General features: G+C 41.8%; 1 protein-coding gene across 1 annotated transcript in view; it reads left to right on the top strand.

Annotated features, from left to right (window-relative positions):
- Positions 1–1,241: 1,241 nt before the first annotated feature.
- Positions 1,242–21,047, top strand: part of LOC124594702 (odorant receptor Or2-like) — a 162,447-nt gene continuing 142,641 nt past the window's right edge. Inside the window, exon 1 of the mRNA XM_047133070.1 lies at positions 1,242–1,277. Within this exon, the coding sequence (XP_046989026.1) occupies positions 1,248–1,277 (30 nt within the window). The 5' untranslated portion in view covers positions 1,242–1,247. The remainder of the gene's footprint in view (positions 1,278–21,047) is intronic.

The following is a 21,047-nucleotide window of genomic DNA, read 5'->3' as shown; positions in this document are numbered from 1 at the left end:
GGAAATTCTAATGGAATGTTATCTATCGCCTGTGCCTTATTTGATCTTCAGTCCTCCAAAGCTCTTTTAAATTGTGGTTCTAATACTGGATCCCTATGTCTTCTAAATCGACTCCTTCTTCTTCTTATATCACATCAAACATCATCACTATAGACACTCAAATTGTTCTAATAGTATTTGTCATATTAAAATTATTTCTTACAAACTATGATGTAGATGAGATACTGATGTAGTAGAGTGCCTGACATCCATAATCAGATCAGTTTAAGCAAGTAAGTAAAATAGGTTACTGGGGAAGTCTACAAAGGGAATTGCTTATAAAACGCTCGTGCGAGCTATCCTACAATACGGCTCGGTTGTGTGAAATCCATACCAGATGAGGCCACGATGGGATGTTGAACATGTAGAAAGAAGGCAGAACGTATGCTCATAGGTTTGGTCGAGCCATGGGAGAGCGTCACAGTGGTGCTGAAAAACCTGAAGTGGTAGACGCTAGAAGATCTCGCGAAAACCTCCTTATTACATTTTAGAGACCAGCATTAAGTGAGTAATACAGGAATATACTACAACCCCTTACATACCACTGCAGCAGCGATCACAAAGACAAGCTGCGACGAATTACGGCACGCACGCAGGCATTTAATCACTCTTACGTTCCGCGCTCGATACGCGTACGGAACTGAAAGATGCCCCACTAAGTGGTACAGGGGGAAGGAGCCTCTGTTATGCCCTTCACAGTGGTTTGTAAAATATTGATGGAGACGTAGAAGGTCGCCAGTCGTCTTGGCGAGTAGCCTCTGCTTCGGAATTTGTCGCCCCAGATTGTTTCCCCTTCGTAGTGAAGATTACAGACCACGTTTCAAGTTGCTATGCAAAGACACGCTCTTTAAATTACTTTTATCTCCCGGGATTTCGAACACTGCATTCCGATAAATGAATTAAAGATCATACCTCTGTCCAGAACTCGGAATCATTAACTATTCTTACAGAACATAAGGCATTCATGTAACGGCTCACTGTTTCTGATAGTGTTCGACACTCAATATTTAATTCTGTTGACAGTCAGCTGCCACAACTTCTCTCTTTAATGAGCTGACCCGTTTCAAAAAAACTGTTGAATTAGCTTCGAAACGTTTTTATTGCCTCAGAAATATTTAAATATTTAGTGCAGCGGTGCGGAGCCTCGCAGACAAAAGCGGAGCCTCTGCTGTGCGGGAATGCAGTGACGCCAGACACGGGAGGCGACTATGGCCATGGCTGGAGCACAAGACAAAACGGTGAGTCTGCCCTAGCAGGTTGGGATGGGTGGAGGTAACTGTGATGAAGTCCACAAGGCGCGATAACATGAAACAAATTCAGTGAACTAACGCTCAGAAACGGTGTACTCCAGTGTCTACTTCTGACTATTAAACGTGCAACACGAAGAGGGATAGAAAATAACGAAATTTTACTTCTTCTCCATCTTCTTCTTCCTCTTCTTCTTAATTGTTGCTCTGGCCTGGGAGGCCATTTGTGTTCCTTACTTGCTTCCACCAACAATTTCTGTTCCTGGCTTTTGTGGCCCATTCTCTTTTTCTCAGGCCCGTCACCTCCATATCCCTGTTGATATAATCATTTCACCTCGTCTGTGATCTTCCTCTGCGCCTTCTGCCCTCCACGAATCCTGAGAATCTACTAGTGGTCGTCTTTCCTCTTCCATCCCAAATAGGTGTCCTGTCCACATCAACCTCCTTTTCTTCATCCTCCGGACAACAGCTTGTGCGCGTAGGTTGCCCACTTCCTGATTTTTCTAATATCCTCCATTCCAGTGGCTGGATGTACCTTCTGGGCCAAATAGTTTCCTTAACATATTTGTTTCGAAGACTGGCAGATTTTGTTCATCTATTTTCCTTAATGTAAATGTTTCAGAGTCATCTAGAGGTACAGGCAGTGTTACAGTCTAATACAGTCTGATTTCAAAACGTCTCGAAACTTCTTTACTGTACAGCATGTCCCGTAATTCAAAATATGCTGTACATGCTACTAGGATCCTTCTTTTAATCTCGATTTTTATTACACTCTGCTCACTAAAAATGCTTCCGAAATGTTTAAATCGGTCTAATCTTTTAAAAGATACTTCACCAACTGTCAGTGGAGTAGCATAATAGGCTGCTTTGCTCACGACCATATACTCAGGTTCTCCTCATTAACTCGTAAATGTGCTTCACTTGCAATATTTTTGTAAGAACTTGTCAGAGCTGCAAGTCCTCTTTGCTGCGACTTATTGGAACGTCGTAGTCCACATATGCGAGCCGATTTACTGTGTTGTTGCCCAGTTTTATTCCAGCTTGGTTTAATTTTTCGTGTTTTTTTCTGTCTTTTCTAAAATGAAATTAAAAAGTATTCGAGATAATTCATCTCCTTGTCTAAGCTCTTTTCTAACTTGAAAATGCTCTGATATTCTGTTACAGCATAAAATCTCCAAGACTGGTGATCTTTTACAGAAGCTCGAAATTTAGCGCTGACTTCAATGAGAGACGCTTATAATAGTTCCACAACGAAACTTTGTCTCGGAACCTGCCAGGAAATGCAAAGAGATTCGGGTCGTATGTAAAACATGCTAGCGGCAAGACACAATCATTTCCTTCTCAGCTGGATACGAATGGAAATACTATCGATGACAGTGCTGTCAAAGCAGAATTACTTAACTCAGACTTCCGAAATTCCTTCACCAAATAAGACGAAGTAAATATTCCAGAATTCGAATCAAGAACGGCTGTCAACTTGAGTAACTTAGAAGTAGATATCCTCGGACTAATGGAGCAACATAAATCACTTAATGAAAGCAAGTCTTCTGGTCCAGACTGTTTACCAATTAGGCACCATTCAGAGTATGCTGATGCAATAACTCCATACTTAAGATTAATATACAACGGTTCGCTCGACGAAAGATCCGTACGCAAAACTCCATAAGTCACACCAATATCCAGGAAAGGTGGTAGGAGTAACCCACTAAATTACAAGCCCATATAATTAACATCGGTATGCTGCAGCAGTTTGGAGCATATATTGTGCTCGAACGTCATGAATTATCTCCAAGAGAGTGGTCTATTGGCACATAATCAACACGGATTTAAAAAACATCGTTCCTGTGAAACGCAACTAGCTCTGTACAAACACGAAGTGTTGAGTGCTATTGACAAGGGATTACAAATTGATTCCGTAGTTCTAGATTTCCAGAAGGCTTTTGACACTGTACCACACAAGCGACTTGTAGTGAAACTGCGTGCTTACGGAATATCGTCTCAGCTATGCACTGGATTCGTGATTTCCTGACAGAGACGTCACGGTTCATAGCAACTGACGGAAAGTCATCGAGTAAAACAGGAGTGATTTCTGGCGTTCCCCTAGGTAGTCTTAGAGGCCCTCTGCTGTTCCTTATCTATACAATATGAGCTGTCTCTCAGGTTGTTTGCAGATGATGCTGCCGTTTAACGTCTAGTAAGGTAATCAGAGGATAAAAAAATTGCAAAACGATTTAGAATACATTATGAAGCGAAAATTGGGAATTGACCCTAAAAATGTGAAGTCATCCACATGAGTGCCAAATGAGTCCGTTAAACTTCGGTTACACGATAAATCAGTCGAATCTACGGGCCGTAAATTAAACTAAATGCTTAGGAATTACAGTTACGAACAATGTAAATTGGAAGGAACACACAGAAAATATTGTGAGAAAGGCTAACCAAAGGCTGTGTTTTATTGGCAGGACACTTAAAAAATGTAACATACTACACTACGCTTCTCCGTTCTCTTTTGGAGTACCCCTACGCGGTCTGGGATCTTTACCAGATAGAATCAACGGAAGACGTCGAGAAAGTTCAAAGAAGAGCAGCACGTTTTGTATTACCGCGAAATGGGGGAGAGAGCGTCACTCACATGATACAGGATTTGGATTGGACATCATGAAAACAAAGGCTTTCCCGTTGCGGCAGAATCTTCTCTCGAAATTTCAATCACAAACTTTCTCCTCAGAAAGCGAAAATATTTCGTTGACGCCAACCTACATAGCGAGAAACGATCATAATAAGATAAGGGAAATCAGAGCTCTCGTGGAAAGATACAGGTCTGCGTTTTTTCCGCGATCTGTTCGGGACTGGAATAATAGACAATTATTGCGAAGGTGATTTGATGAACCCTCAGCCAGGCACTCAAGTGTAATTTGCAGAGTTTCTATGTAAATGTAGGTGTAGATATTCCTCTAGTGATCTTTACTGTGCAGAAGGTTTCCTCAAAGCACATTTGTACTACGTTTATTAACGTTTGTGGAAACTGAAACTCTTTCAAGACATTGGTGATTGTGCCCCTGTGTACAGTGTGTAATCTTTTAGATGGCAGACCTCTCCCTAGTCCTGAATCGGTAGGTCGGTAAACGTCGGGAGGCAGGCTCGCAGTTTCGACTGCTGCCAACATTACGTAGTTGACTGTGTTCTACAAGGTAGCCGTTGTTGTCTGCTTCGTTATTGTTTTGCGCTGTACTGTTCTGCGTGTTTTTATTGTGCAGTTGTGCTAAACATTATCAAAAAGAGTGAAGAGGCAGTTGCTGGCCCATCTCGGGAGTCGCCAACAATCCCTACCGGTTGGCCTAAGATTAGAAGGAAACCAGTATTACGTAGCGATGCTCGCAAAATTATATTGCGTGTGAATGAAAGCTGGAAAGGGAAAGGGAGCAGAAAAAATTGCTTCACCCCATTTACAAATCTTCAGTGAGAGCTGGTACATACAGAGGACAAAGCATGCGTAGCATTGGAAGATTGTTTTCCACGAATCGCCCTGGCGTATCACCACAAACGCCTGGCAAGAAAAGGTGAGTTTCCATTTCAGATAATTTGTTCGCGATCACTTTGAAGGAGCCCCCTATTTCGTGCGAATTACTTTATATTTCATTTTTCCTTGCTACCGTATTGCTTTGTATGGAAACACCACTGGTTACTGTATTATTTCGAAACACATTTATATTAGAGTACATTTCCAAATTCAAAAAAATACATGCAGTGCAGAGGGTATTTTCTTATAAATTTATCTCTCTCTTTTAACTTAGGAAAAGAAGTGGAGAAATTGAAGTAATGATCGATGATTTCAACCAGCGCGTCATTCGCGACACGATAGCGGAATTATATTCAGTGCGGAAGATTGTGCCGAGCCTGCGAACACTGCTTCCAGTTTTGCTCGACAAAATAGGCTGGATGTGGAGTATTGTCCCGCTGAGAAAAGTACTTTTGTCTATGGGATTCATATGGCGTAAGGTGGAAAACAAGAGGAATGTGTTGTTGGAACGTCCAGACATTGTGCACTGGCGATCTCGTTTCATTGTTGACATGAAAAACTTCAGGGAAGCAGGCAGAGAAATATTTTATCTCGATGAATCGTGGATCGATACTAACTTAATATTTAATAAATGTTGGCAGTGGAAGGGTGACTAACGTGAAGAGAGTGTCGTTGGTGTCACTGCATGGGGGAGCTCATCGAGAAGACTGATAGTTGCAAGTGTCGGATCCAAGAATGGGTTCGTCAAGGAAGGGCAAAGTCGATAAAGGACGATTATCACGGTCAGATGAATTCGGCAAACTTTGGGAAGTGGTTCGGAGAGAAGGTACTGCCAAATCTTCCGCCTAATTCAGTAATAGTTATGGGTAACGCTCCTTACCATAACAGGCAAACAGAGAGAACTCCAACGAAGTTTGACACGAAAGTGCGAATGCTTGCAACGCCGAAATATCCCCTGTGATGAGAGTATGAGGAAGGACGAGCTGTATGCAAAAGTACGAGTGAATAAGCCAGCTGAGAAGTCTTTTGCTGTAAACCTGTTGGCTGAAAGCAAAGGCCACCAGGTCGTTCGCTCGCCACCTTACAATTGCGACTTAAACGCAATAGAATTAACATGGGCGAAGATAAAAAGGCATGTTAGGGAGCACAACATATCAGGGGACTTGGCTGCCACAAAACATGCTGAATCTTGTGGACGCAGCTTTCCAGTCGGTTACTGCCAATGATTGGAAGGGATAGTGCAAGAAAGTTAAAGAAACAGAAGAAGAGTATTGGGCACGTGATGGTGTCGTCGAAATTGCTGTGGACGCAATTATCGTTAACACAGCCACATCAGATGTAAGTGAGGAAGACTCAGACACACAAACGGAAGACAGTGACAGTGAAAGCGATTGGTCACATGGCGTGAAATGTTTTTACAAAAGATCACAGCTTGAATAAATAACAAAAACAATCTCCTATTAGTTTGTTGTAAATTGTATTTCTGTTCTATTTTAATCAAACACAGAAACGGAACAGTGAAAGCGGTGGACCACATGGTTTTAAATGTTTTTACCAAAGTATGACATCTCGAATAAATACGAAAAACAATCTGCCATTCATTGCGTCGTAAATTTTATTTCTATTTCAGACTGTTTCCTTTCCTTGCGATAAGCGTATTTCATTGCTGCAGTTAAGATATTTATTAAACACTAGCTGTACGCCCGTGCTTCGCAACGGAAGAAATCTCAGAAAGTTGTTGCCCGATTGATTTAAAATTTTGGCACAACGTTTTCTAGGAATACGCCCGTGGTTTTATGTACTTTTTTTAACGCGTTTTCGAAACGTGTTGCGAATAGTGTTAGTAGTGAAGAAATATTAGAACAAAACGTAATGCCTGACGCGGCACTTTTTCACGCATCTCGATGTTTGCCACGTCATATCTCCTGAATTATATGTCGTAAAGAGTCATAAATTGGCCGGCGCATTTACTGACATATGTGGATACTGTTTGCGAAATATGTTGCGATTGGAGTTAATAGAAACGAAATAATACATTAAAACGTCATGCCTTCTGCGGCAGATTTACGGTATGGACTGAGAAAATGTAGTAAGCGACAACCTTTTTTCCTTTCATTATTTTGTGGTGGGTGTCAGCGAGAAAAATTTTCGTGAAGGTTTGAAATTGTACGTAACGTTTGTTGCTAGTCGCTAAGTGCTCTCATTCTCAAATAGTGGATGCATAAATCTGGGTATTTTCCCGCGGTGGCATCTCATTGTTTATGACGTCATATCTCCTCAAGAAGGTGTCTTATTTCTTTTTTTTCTGCTAGGAACCGTCGTGGGCGTACGGAGAACAAATCACCAAAATTTCATCCAATCGGATGAATGGTTTGGGACCGCACAGAGGGCAGACGTACATACATTCATTTTTATATATAGAGATTGACATTTACGTTATACTATATGACCTGTTTAAGTATATTTAAATTTTATAATTAATAGTTTAAAATTGCGGGGAATGAAATAAAAAAATTGCTAGCAGGGAGAATCGAACCCGGGTCCGCTGCATAACAAGCCTTTATCTTTTTTTTTTTTTTCGATATAGTTCGTTGCGTTTGGTCTGGGCGGACGTCACAAGACATCCGTTCAAGTTGATCGTTGATGCCTTGACTCAGTTTTTTTAAATTTTTTTTTTAATTGCAGAGAGCATCCAGCCCTCTGAGCGAACACGCTGAGCTACCGTGCCGGCTATCTAATCAATTGCGCTACGCATGCTACAGTGTCGTAATTGTTAAAACATTGTCCATTACTCTTTTTGGGCGTTCGGAGAACAACTCACCAAAGTTTCATTGCAATCGGATGAATGGTTTGTGAGCGCATAGTAGACAAACTTACATACATTCATTTATATATATAAAGATATTAATGTACATGACGATTTCAGTTTGGTTTACGAACAACATTTAAAGCGAGTTTTACTTCCAAGCCTTTCGTCTGCTTTCGTGTAAGCATGACGCGCAATTTGTAGTGCCAGCACTACAACTAGTAGGTGTGCCTTGCCGCCCCCCCCCCCCCCCCCGCAACCGCTCCGCTCCCCACGCCAGCCAATGCTTGCTTCTTCCTCTCCCGCACTCCCCACGCAACTCTGCCGTCTTACAGTTAACACACAAGCTTGTTTGAACTCAACAAAAACCATGTGAATATCAACGTTAGTTTTCAGCTTTTCTCGGTTACCTGCCTGAGCGTTCTTTCTGAAACCACACCGATGGTCCCCTATATTTCCTTCTGCGATTGAGATCATTTTCTTCAGTAAGGACTGATGTAGAATTTTGTAGCTTACATTAAGAAGTGCAACCCCTCTATAATTACCACATACCAGGGGTTCGTTCGTTTCTAGTGTTGGGCAGATTACGGCCATTTTCCAGTCGTCAGGCAGTATTTAACGTTATTTATTTATTGCATATTTAAAGACCTGTTACATATGGGTCGTATATTTACAGTTTTCATTTGTCGTCTTTTGTGTAGTTTTGTGTTTTGTTTTTATCTGACACATTTGACAAAGAATAACACTTTTTTTACAATAACCGTAATTTGAGATTGAAATATAAATAAAATTTTGTTGTTTTAAGAACAATGTTAGAAGATGACAGGATAGAGGAGAGATTTGTTACTACCGTTATCAACTGTGACTGGCGGTGAATACCTTTGGATGGTTTCTTCGAGGTGTTGACCGCCAGCCACAACAAAACAGTTTATAGTTAGGAGCAGAGAATGGTACTGCTAATCCTATGTATTGACATAAGGTACTCATCCGTGTACAACATTTAATGTTTTCTTGCCTCGACTGCCAGCACCTTACACCATATTTACTCTAGTATTCACCATCCATAACTATTATTTGAATGATGGGTATCATTTGTCAGTGCATTTTGGCCTGTTACGTCTGATTCATAATTCTAGGTGTCTTATCTACTGGTAAATCTCATCTTCCTCATCCCCCTGTTCCTCTTCAGCGACACTGTTTCCGCTGTCACTGTGGGTGTCGCTGTCCACCCTCTGGAGGTAGTTGTTACGTTGAATATAGGAACATCAGTTACGTCGTGTCCGCAGGTACTCTTCATGTTTTGTTTTTTATTACTGTTTGTTAATGCATTTAAATGTGCCCAGTTCTTGGTCTCTTATTGCTGTATGTAATGTATGTATGTTTCAGTGTAGTATATGTTTGGCGTATGCCTATTGTGCGTATTGCTCGTAGAAGACTACAATGTGTTCTGGGGAACCTTCTTCCCTGCATATGCGTGTAGGTGTCTGTCTCAGCCTAACACGGCCTTAAGTGTGTGGTATAAGGTCTGTGTCCAGTTAAGAAATGTTCTTTACTGCGTGTGGGATCGATATGTTTCATTGTCGGCCGTTATGGCCGAGCGGTTCTAGGCGCTTCAGTCCGGAACCGCGCGACTGCTACGGTCGCAGGTTCGAATCCTGCCTCGGGCATGGATGTGTGTGACGTCCTTAAGTTAGTTAGGTGTAGTTCTAAGTTCTATGGGACTGATTACCTCAGATGTTAAGTCCCATAGTGCTCAGAGTCATTTGAACCATTTTGAGTTTAATTCTCAAACACTCCCTTACGTCAGGGAGAAAGTCGCACAGTCTACGTCCCTTATCACTTACATCCTGTTCACCTTGCCATGTATCCAAACACCAACTTTTAAGGTGACGTGTGATCTATATCGGTACACCATTTATTATGTATATTTTCTAGTCTTCCTATCTTTGAGCAGTACCTGCAGCTACGTATTTGATCGTGATATCTATGGGGCATATTCGGAGCACCACATGCATTGCGCCCGCTGAGGTGGTACCGAAGGCTCCGGATAGCCTAAGTAGGACACTTCTCTGCCCTCGTCTGACCTATACTTTGTTGGTGACCAGGTTGAGTCTATGTGCTCACGTGTTAGCTGGGAAGCTAAGTACTGATTCGAAAAGTACATAATGGTATGACCGTGTGACTGGTAGAGGTAGTCTGTATTGTTTTGAATTTAGACTCACCAATTTATGTAGTATTTTTTCTGCTTTGTCTGTTGTCGGTATGTCATATTCCCAAACATTTTTTAACAGTTTCGCATTTTTAACCAGCACCGGTCCTCCATTCTTTGTTAGCTCGCCTACAATTTGATCTTCACCGGAAGCCTTATACTACCTATGCAGTGTAATAAGAAGGATACACGAATATATCTTTTGGTAATTTAGGGATATAAGGGGTACGAAATTTGATGCGCGCAGCTGTCATATCCGTCATCAGCGATGACTGTAATCGCCTAGGAACTGAATAGAACTGAGGCTGGATTAAAAATACGGGTGCATAGCTCCCTGTTGGTTGAAGAATGGGACAAAGTTTGTAAATCGCCCCTCCTTTCCCTTCAAGAAATGTTTGAGTTATTTGACTATTTGAATTACTGGGCATAGGGTTTGCAAGATAGGAGTGCACAGGAGGGCAGACTTATGCCCTTGGCATACTTGTCCATATATCAAAGTTCCTAACCGTGCGCCTGCTGATACATGTCCTATTGCAGCCTCCACTGCATTTGCTCATAAGTTCACGCCTGAATAGTACAATAAGATGAATTGGCCGGAATGATGTTAAAACCGTTTAAACGACCACTCGATTTATTCTTCTTTAATAACTCGAAAAATTCCGTCTGTGACCTAATCAAACTCGTTTTACCGTCACAATCACTCACTTAACACAGTTCCATTTGATTTTGCAACCACTGTTCGGCAGTTTATTGTCGCTTGTTATTGATTCTCCCAGCACAAAGTCCCAAGCGAATGGATAAAAGCGGGGATGACTCCTGATATAAGAAGACTAAGAGATAGGATTCTCAGAATGACAGAATGATATCGTGAACATCGGTATGCTGCAGAATTCTTGACCATATTCTGAGTTCGAATGTAATAAACTGTAAGAAACTTCACGAATCGCGCCGCGTGGGGTAGCTGTGCAGTCTAGGGCGCCTCGTAACGGTTTGCCTGGCTCCCACTGTCGGAGGTTCGAGTCCTCCCTCGGGCATGGGTGTGTGTGTTGTCCGTAGTGTAAGTTAGTTTAAGTTAGATTACGTAGTGTGTAAGCTTATGGACCTATGACCTCAGCAGTTTGGTCCCATTAAGATCTTACCACAAATTTACAATTTCACGAATCGGCATGGTTTTAGAAAGCGTCGCTCGTGCGAAACTCAGCTTGTCTTTTCTCACATGATACACTGCGAACTGTGGATGAAGGGAAACAGAGGCAGACTTCATAATTTTAGATTTCCGAAAAGCATTTGACACGGTGCTGCACTGCATACAGTTAACGAAGGCACTAGCATATCGAGTAGTTTGTCAGATATGTGAATGACTCGAAGACTTCTTAAATAACAGAAACAGTGTGCTGTCCTCGATGGTGAGGGTTCATCAGAGACAAGGGTACCGCCAGTACTGCCCCAGGGAAGTGTGACAGAACCGCTGCTATCTTCTACGTATACGAGGTGGTATTTTCTTTCACCGTGTACAAAGTCTAGGGATTGATCGGTGAGTGGATGCGGAACAAAAAATGTCTGATGAACTTATGTTCGGAATTGCATAGTTTCCATTCTAGAGGCCATTTATCAGGGTGTATGCGACCCGGGAGATCCGGGGAAAACCCGGGAATTTTTTACAATTCCGGGAATTTTTCATTGTTTTAGTTTTCTGATAACTTTTTGTAATTTTGACTGGTAAGAACGGATACTCTAACAAAGGATATTACTGGATCCCGACACTGCAGAATAATACTTAAACAACCAAATATAAACGAGAGAAAAAAAACGAAAGTAAATTGAAATGGAAATGCGCCGTATACAACAACGACACGCAGTGCTCATGCAAGTGCCTGCCAACAGCAAAATGTGTCAAAGGCTTTAGGAAGACTGTGCAATGCTTTATAACAAAAAATTGCCTCCGATGAGCGTGAAGTCACAGCTATTAACATTAGATTCGTTTTAGCAGTTACGAGCGGGCTAATGCGCATGCGCAGTTGAGTCGCGTTTGAGTAGTAGATTCTCCCGCTTCTGACTACAGCAAGCAGTTAGATGTTACCGGGAAAAGGGGGGCGCCAAATTCAGATTCTTGAGGAAAAAAAAAACTTGTTAGGAAAAAAAACTTGTTTCACAAAACGCCTAGCATCCAGCGCACGTTGGTCTATCTATTATTAATCGCATCGCTGTTGGTTTTTGAACACTTTAAAATTGATTTCGGAATAAATCATCAGTTGATTTTTGAATGCGTGCATAGTGTACGTGATGTCTGTCAGGAGTATCCTCGTCACATCTAGAAATAAACTTTCCACAGACAAGAGGAACTGAGCGGAGTAAAGCCGAACGGATAAATGCCAGTCACTGTCTGATTATGTGGTTGATTGGGTTTGCAAATGATCAGTGTTGTTATAATTACTAACGAAATCCATAGATTCAGACTACCAGAATGGAAATAACCGACTAACCGGAATAACAGGTGAGAAAGATTGCGTATTATCTTCTACGTGTATCCAAGAAAATAATATTTCGACAGAAAATTTTTGGCCAGATCGCTACACTAGTGAGGACCAGTTAAAGTACAGTCCCCAGCTAGCAGTCGCCTAAGCTCTATTCTGGAAGTAACGCGGAAGACGTGTTGTACGAACACGTAACAACGCCTAACCGAAGAATAGTCACGGGATAACTAAACTGGTGATTCTGGCAGGGTTAGTGAAGTTAATCGGCGAACAGATTTCGACAATGGCAGGAATAGCTACACAATTGGCAATGACAAGATTGTTTCTTAGAACGAGGAAGGAGAAGAAACGGGGACATCACACAATTTATGGAAGAATAAGACGACTCCAAATTTATATAAAAATTACGTACTACTACTTTTCTATCTCATGATTGAGAATCTGGCGCATATGAAAGAAATGTGAAACGATTTCCTAACATAAAGCTTTTTGCTTGTAATAGGCCTAATATGCATTTGGTGTCGGTACTTCATGAATTACGTACTGTCGTGTTATAAAAATGGTCGTTTGTACCAAAACAGTCTCGTTAGTTTTGTGTGTGTCACAAAATTGGCGCAATATTAGGAATGCCAATTTTGTTTTATCTAGCAGACAGTGACAAAATAGATGTAATCAGATCGAGAAACCACACCAGTCTTGGGTATTATTTGTGTTAACAGCTTTTTCAGTATTAGATAACGACATTTCGATTTTTCATGTATCAAAAGGTTTGACGAACTTTGATGAGGTCATAGATTCTTTCGCAGAAAGGAAAGCACGCCATGTAAAGCTGTAGCAACATTAGAGAGAAAAAATGCTAGGAGCTAAGGATTGAAGAAGAGTGTACTTTCTTGCTTGTCTCTTTATTGGTTTTATGTATCCCATATTTAATTTTATGTCACACAAAACAGCAAGTTATTAGGTAATAGGCAATAATGAGTGCAAATTTTCTGAAGTGTTCTTGTTCTCCCAATTACAAATAATTCCATCCGTTATTAATTGCGAGATATTTTTTTAAAGAGAGGCAAGCTGTCAAACCGGCCGACTGGGAGCAGGAGAGGCACCGCAGGACATTTAAATTTCCACTGTCCTGAATATAGTTTGATGGCATCCATTACAAAATATACACGTTTCAATTCCACAGAGCGAAATATAGTGACGTGCGATAGAAGAATGCTGTATGAAGAGGTGTGGCACTATACTTTGGCACACTTAAGACCAAATAACATGTCTTACATTTCCTCGAACACATATGTTTTATGTTTCAGACTTTTCATAAGGATGTGCTCTACAAGATGAACATATTTTTGAAAATTCGATTTTTTTTTCTTTTTTCTTTTTTTTTTTTTAGTATCGACCCGGCTAGCATATATCGTAGATCTGGGGCTAACGCGCAGAGCAGTCTGAGTTATAATGGGTTCTCTCCACGTGACCCGTGTTTGCATTTAGTGATTTTGGTGTTTCCCCTTCGTTTACTCTCACGTCAAAAGAAAACAAAACGGATATCTGTGGCCGGAAGCTATTAAGTGAATTAAAATACATTCACATAATTATGGAAAGCTAAAATATTTATTAGTTTCAGATTTTATTTTATTTCCACCTTTCTGACAGTCAAGCATTAATCGCCTTGCAGAACAATGAAGTTATTTTTGTCTGTTTGCTAAAGAAATTTGTCTTTTATTAACCTTTTCCGCAGAGGCAGTCAATGTATTTGAAACGAAATGTTTAATTCCACAGTACTGCCTAGTTTCAACTGTTCGCTGCATTTCAAGTGCACGTTTTCATCTTCTAGCACGTATGCCATTGTGCCATAATAAAGAACCAAACATGGTGTAATACAGTACTGGTACTCCAAGAAAATTTATATCCCGAAAACAACACTGAAAAGCTTAATATCAGGTCGAGGTCTACATCATTGGGAATCTGCACATACGAATGTGCATTTTAAGTACGCACTTTAAATGTGCAGATTTTAGTATGGATCATGAAATTCCGATGCTCTTAGAGCATCCTCTGATGTCTTGTTTTTTTATGACTTAATGTATGATCTTTCAATGTTTTACTCGTACGTACATACGGGCTTCCTACGTAATGGTAGCTGCGTAAGTGCGGTGTCGCCTGTAATCCACACTCCCTGGGAACTGCTGAAACGAACCGATTTCTAACAGGTCGCGGGAAAATATTGCGAATGGTGGTTTGAAAAGCGTTACTTTCCAAGTAAATATCCTTTTACGTGAGTTGAACTATGTGCGAGTATGTACCATGAATTTCTTAAATCACAGAGCATTTGATTCTCATTTCAAAATCAACTCTTTGATGACGAGCCATTTAGAAGAATTTGAAATACTGAAGATTAGATCTTTATGTCACTATTAAAAATTTTACTGGCGCATTTGCGTGATATATCTTACAGTGTAACAAGCGCAAAGAAGATCAACATTAGATGCGAAAGCTTATCTTCTCTTGCAGATTATTGACCTTAGAGACCAACATTATATGTGAAAGCTGTGCTTTTCTTGTAGCAACACTGTACATATTAATTTAAACTATTAACTTTCCCTGTTTGTGTGCTCGTGCTACTTAACAACGATGTTGCTGCTGGCTGACTACATCACGTGTCCGATGCTCTGAATATCCGCTGTCATCGGCTGGCGAGATCACGTGACATGAGCTATGACTGGTTTACAAAAGCGCATCGCGATCTCGATTTCAATGATTCGGAAAGTAACAGGCGGTGTTTGGTGAAATTCCAATGTATACTTTGGTAACACGAAAATACGCAGCGTACATATTGGTGCACATCAAAGATATTTCCAAAATGTGTCATTCCTCCTCAGTTTCGTTTTTTAATGTGCCGGGAAATTCTACGCCCGTGTATAAAACCGTAACCATTCAAAGGATTGATAAGTTTTGCAGTTCCGAGAGAAAATATACTGTCATTTAACACGGAAAAAGTGTGTTTTCGCAAGGGAGAAAGTGTATTTTTAACCGGGAAAAATCCGGGAACTTTTTTTCCTTGTCCGCGTATGCACCTTGTTTATTCAATCTTATATTGTTACAGAGAGTGCGGTCTAATACGCGGTGCACCAGCAGCCACAGTTACAGTATGTGCTGAAAATGGTTTCCATGCACCTCAATGCATGCGTAGCGTCGTAGTATGTTCTGTCTCACACGTTCACATCGGCCTGGCTGCATCCGAACAGTGTCGAAGGCAGCATGAATGCGCTGTCCCAGTGTCTCCACATCTGGAATGGGCTCTGCATACAAGATACTTTTGAGGTGGCCCCATAATCATAAATCGCACAGGTTGAGATCCTGTGAACGAGCAGGCCATGCAACTGGACCCCCACGTCAATGACACTTCTTCCAGCAGGGGAGGCGAAGTCACCTGAAAGGAACGCCGATAGTTCCGGTCTGTTAGGCAACGTGGGAGGAAGACTGGTCCCAAAATACAGTCGTCAGTTATCCCGAGCCACACATCCCCTCTCATCGATTATGCTGATGTTCCACTGTCACCATGCCATGGGATTTCTGCATACTACCCCACAGATGACTGTTACGAAAGTTGAAGATACTACTCCGCGTAAAGGAGGCATCATCTGCGAGTAGGATGGATGACACAAATCCCGGAATGGTGGTTGCCTGGTGAAGAAGCCAGTGGCAAAACTGCTCCCGATGTGGAAGACCTGTCGTTAATAAGCCCTTCACAGCTGTAAGTGATAAGAGTAGTGACAATTGTCGTGGAGAATGTTCCATACGGTCGTCTGGGTTATCCTGTACTGGCGGGCCAACTGCCTGGTACTATCACGGCGGTCGCCTTCCACACTGTTAATCACATTTTCCTCCAAGTGTGGTGTCCGAACATTTCGGGTACGTCCTTCATGATTTCCTGCTTCCTGAAACGACCCTGTCTCAGACAAACGGCGAAACACTGTTGCAAAAATTGAATGCCATGGTGGTTGCCGCCGGGGATAGGTCTCATGATACCACCTTGCTGCCCGCCGCTCCTTGCCATTTGCCTTTCTGTAAGTAAACACCATCTCGGCAACCTCTCGATTCGAATGTGGAACCATTGTGTACAACGTTGTATCACATCCACTACACAGTGAATCAGCGGGAGAAGTAAATCGGATACAACATTACCGATTAGTATGGCGGGAGAGGGCGCTAGTGCATGACGTATGAGGAACAGTACCACCCTCTAGGAGGAAACCATGTACACTGTAACTGTGGCTGCGTGGTACAGACCATAGTAGACCGCGGTCTTTGTTACAAAATATGATTGAATAAATGGTCTCTAGCATGAAAACCATCCATTTCCGGACATAAGTTTATTTTAAAACGAAAAGATCCGAGAAATTAGAGCAAATACGGAGACTTACAAGCAGTCGTTCTTTCCACGCACAATTCGTGAATGGAACAGGGAAGGGGGGATCAGATAGTGGTACAATAAGTACCCTCCGCCACACACCGTAAGGTGGCTCGCGGAGTATAGATGTAGATGTAGATGTAGATTAGGCGTTTTTTGTTCCATATCCTCTCGTTGATTGAACCCTAGAATTTGTACACGGTGGGATGCACAGAAAATTGGGGTTCTTCGTTGATGACACAGTTGTGTACGGGACGGTGTCATCGTTGAGTGGCTGTAGGAAGATACAAGATGACTTAAAGAATATTTTACTTGTTGTGATGAATGGCAGTTAGCCCTAGTTGTAGAGAAATGTAAGTTAATGCAGATGAGCAAAACAAATAATCCTGTGATATTCGAATATACTGTGCTAACGAGCACAGACGGACAGTAGTAGGGAAGGCGAATGGTCGACTTGGGTTTATTTGGAGAATTTCAGGAAAGTGTGGATCTTCTGTAAAGAAGACTGCGTGTAGGAAGCTAATGGGAACCATTAGAAGACAGCGTAGTAATTCAGACGCGGACTGCCAGATTGTTAATGGTAGGTTCGATGAAAACGAACGTATTACGGAGACGCTTTGGGAACTCAACTGGGAGCCCCTGGAGGGAAGGCGACATTCTTTTCGAGGAACACTGCTGAGAAAATTTCTAGAACTGAGATCTGAAGCTGACTGCCGAACGATTCTACTGCCGCAAACATACATTTGGCGTCAGGACCTCGACAATAAGATTAGTGAAATTAGAGCACATAGGAGCTTATAGATTGTCGTTCTGCCACCAGTCTATTTGCCAGTGGAACAGGAAAGGAAATGCCTGGAGGTGGTATAGGGCACCCACCACCATGCACAGTACGGTGGCTAGCGGAGTATGTATGTGGATGTAGAAAGCTACATCCCGATGTTCAGTTTATTCACTTTTGGTCACGATCGCTCACAGCGCGCACGCCCTGCTGCATTCCATACATTGGCCATTAATATTATTGTTGCTATCTTATTTAATTCTTGCTTGGACTGCAAACAAAGTATTTCATATTTTTCGTTCCGTTCATTTTACAAAAGTTTTTCTGGTTGTTATTTTATAAACATGAGCTAAAACTTTTGTTAAGACTGAGGAAACCTTCTTCCTCCACAGTATAAAATGGTACACAATCTCTGTAAGTATGAAATCTCTTTTTTTATTTTTTGGCCTTGTCTGCTCCTTCCACAAACAAAGCAACATTTTTCAGAAGAGCGGCGGTCCCGCTTATGTACAGTTTGAATAAGCAGCTGACGAAGTCGAAGCAACTGATGGAGTAGACGTGGAACTGAGAGATCTGTTTGCTATACTATCAGGCTATGATTTTGTCGTCGTTTTCCTGGACAAACCTGTAGCCGTCCGTTCCTGATCGAATGTTTTAGGATGGTTGGACTTTAAATGAGGTTTTACATTGGTGGTGTTACCTGAAATTCGGAGTACTGTCCCACAATAATTTCACTTCGCACTTTTACTATGGATTGTTTTAAAATGTTTTCACACATTGCTCTTGAGAGGCAATTTCCTTTTTTTACGACTGAAAAATCGCTAATACAAACACACAACCATCACTTTCAATGAGCAACAAAAACAGAAGAGGTTTGGAGAACTATATTTCTACCAACCTTACTTTCGAGTGAGAGGAGATTGTGAAAATAAACAACTGACAACAGTCAAAATTTCCCTTACAACTTGGAAGTGAAAAAAAAATGCATGTAGCATTCTTGTGTTGTAAATATTTCATTATTAAAAAGGAAGTATAGCTGAGTTTTCTCTACTATGAGTTACATGATGATAATGATAATAAAATTTTTCGATTGTATCATCATTTAATGTCTACGTTATTGATAGATCGGGTGGACAAACATCGACGAAATCTATCTCGTAACTGATCCCACTATACTGATATTTCTATATACGGCCGTCCGATATCCCAACCCAAGTGCAAACAAGGCCGTCATGTGACGGTGTGATTTGTCACAGCTCAGCGATCAATACGTCTGTCCTTTCGCGCGCTACTCGCATAGGTCCGTTGAGGTCTTGCAAGGCCCCTCTGAATCCATCGATTTCAGCTTCACATTACGGTCGTGGAATCATGACCCATACTTGCAACAGTATCGCGGAACGCTTGGCCACAGTCTCGACAGAACACGATCCTGCCGCTGTCGCGTGCAGGTGGACGTTTTTCCTTCATAAACAGGACATAACTCGTTCTCCCCACTCGTGACCAACACTTAATGCTATTGCTGAATGAGAAAACCGCGGCGTCATCTTTCCTTATCTACGAGGGGAGGGGCAACTCATGTCCAGTTCAAAGCCGCCTGTCTTGTCAACCTGGCTTGTTTTGTTCATCTGCAGTGCTTCTTTTTGCTAGCGCTGGTTTTTTCTTGTTTCGTTTGTTGTGATGGCAAGTTTAAGTGAACAATACGCAGCTGTGAAATTTTGTTTCCTACACGGGAAAAATTCTGCTGAAAGTGTTTTAGTGCTGAAAACTGCTTATCGAGGTGACGCTGTGGGAGAAATTCAAGGGTACGTTTGCTCGATTTAAAAACGGCGACGTGTCGGTTGATGAGACACCTCGTTCTGGACGTCGATCAATTGCCCGAATCGATGAAAATATAAAAATTTGAGACTTGTGCTCACAGACTGTTGACAGACAATTATTGTCAGATATTAGTGGTTTATCTTAGAGCTGGGTTCAGCGAATTTTAACGGAAGATTTGCGAATGATAGGGGTTTCTGGCAGGTTTGTTCTTCGGATTGTGACTGATAATCAAAACGAACGTCGAGTTGAAACGTGTCGTGCTTTGAAACAATGTCAAAGGTCATTAGCAGTGATGAGTCATGGTGCTATTATTACGACCCAGAAACAAAGCAACACTCAAGCCAAGACGTCATCGTCACCACGACTAAAGAAATGCCGACAAATCAAATCAAACATCAAAACAATGCCTATTTGCTTTTTTGATGTCAAGAGCATACTTCATTCACAGTTAGTCCTCTCAAGTCAGATCATCAATAAAACCTTTTATTTGAAGTTTAAGAAGATTTCGCCACAGTCTTTGTCAAAAAAGACTGGTGATTCGTTCTTCCACCACGACAACGCACCTCCACACTCAACCGTCACTGTTATGTTGGCTAAAAACGACATGGTTCCGCTGCCCCACGCACCTTATTCGGCTGACCTGGCTCCGTGCGACTTTTTCATATTTCCACGTATGAAAAGGGCCCTGAAAGAACACCGATTTCACATCATCGTTCATTCATTCACGCGATCAGGCCCAGTGAGCCGCGCGCCACCACAGTTAGAGCTCTCCATCCGCCTCTGTCTTCTGCTACCTGTCTCCAGTTTTCCGTGACTCCCAGCTGCAACAAGTCTTCTCTCACTCCATCGATCCACCTCTTTCTAGGTATTCCCACTGGTCTGCTGCCTGATGGGATCCAGTCCATTGAAATTTTGGGCCATCTTGTTGCCTCCATTCTAGCAACATGTCCGGCCCATTGCAGTCCTTTGCTTCTCATCACTCCCAAGATGTTAGGCTCCTTCTACAGCTCTTCTAATTCTGTGTTATGGCGTCTTCTCCATTCTCCAGTAGTCTGATCTCTGACTGGTCCAAATATCTTCCTGAGGAGCTTCCTTTCAGATGTAAGCAGTCGGGTAAGGTCTTGTTTTCGAGAGCTCTACGTTTGAGAACCATAAAGTACTGCTGGCACTATTAATGTCTTATACAACCGTAGCTTTACTTGATGAGATGCACTCCTACATTTTAATATAGGGTCTAGAGAGTGATAGCATCTGTTTCCCGCCTGCAGTCGTGCTTTTATCTCTGCTTCAGTTGATGTTGCTTCTGTAAAAATTATCCAAGATATTTGAACTCTTTCACATGTTTATATCTGCTGTGATTCACAATTAAATCTTAAGAGTTTCGGATATTTCTTCCTATGGTCATATACTCAGTCTCTACACAGCTAATTTGTAGACCGATCCTAGCTACCAATAACCCCAAGGTCTGGATACTTCTTTTCAGATCTTCTTATGTGCATGCTAATAGTGCAATGTCGTCTGCACAGGCCAGATATGTAATGTGTTCATTGCCGATTTGAATGTCCTGGAAGTTTTCCTAGTTGAAATCCCTCATTATCTTCTCGTGTGCCAGGTTGAACAGGACAGGTGAAAGGCCATCTCCCTGCTGTAATCCTGTTACAACTTGGAAGATTTCTGTCATTTTATTGCCTAACTTGACCTTAAGTTTTGTGTCATTTATGCATGCCTCTACTAGTTTTACCAATTTA

Source organism: Schistocerca americana, chromosome 2 (genome assembly GCF_021461395.2).
Source record: "Schistocerca americana isolate TAMUIC-IGC-003095 chromosome 2, iqSchAmer2.1, whole genome shotgun sequence".
Taxonomy (NCBI): domain Eukaryota; kingdom Metazoa; phylum Arthropoda; class Insecta; order Orthoptera; family Acrididae; genus Schistocerca; species Schistocerca americana.
The sequence above is the reverse complement of the archived record's forward strand: the minus strand, read 5'-3'. Positions and strand labels throughout refer to the sequence as shown.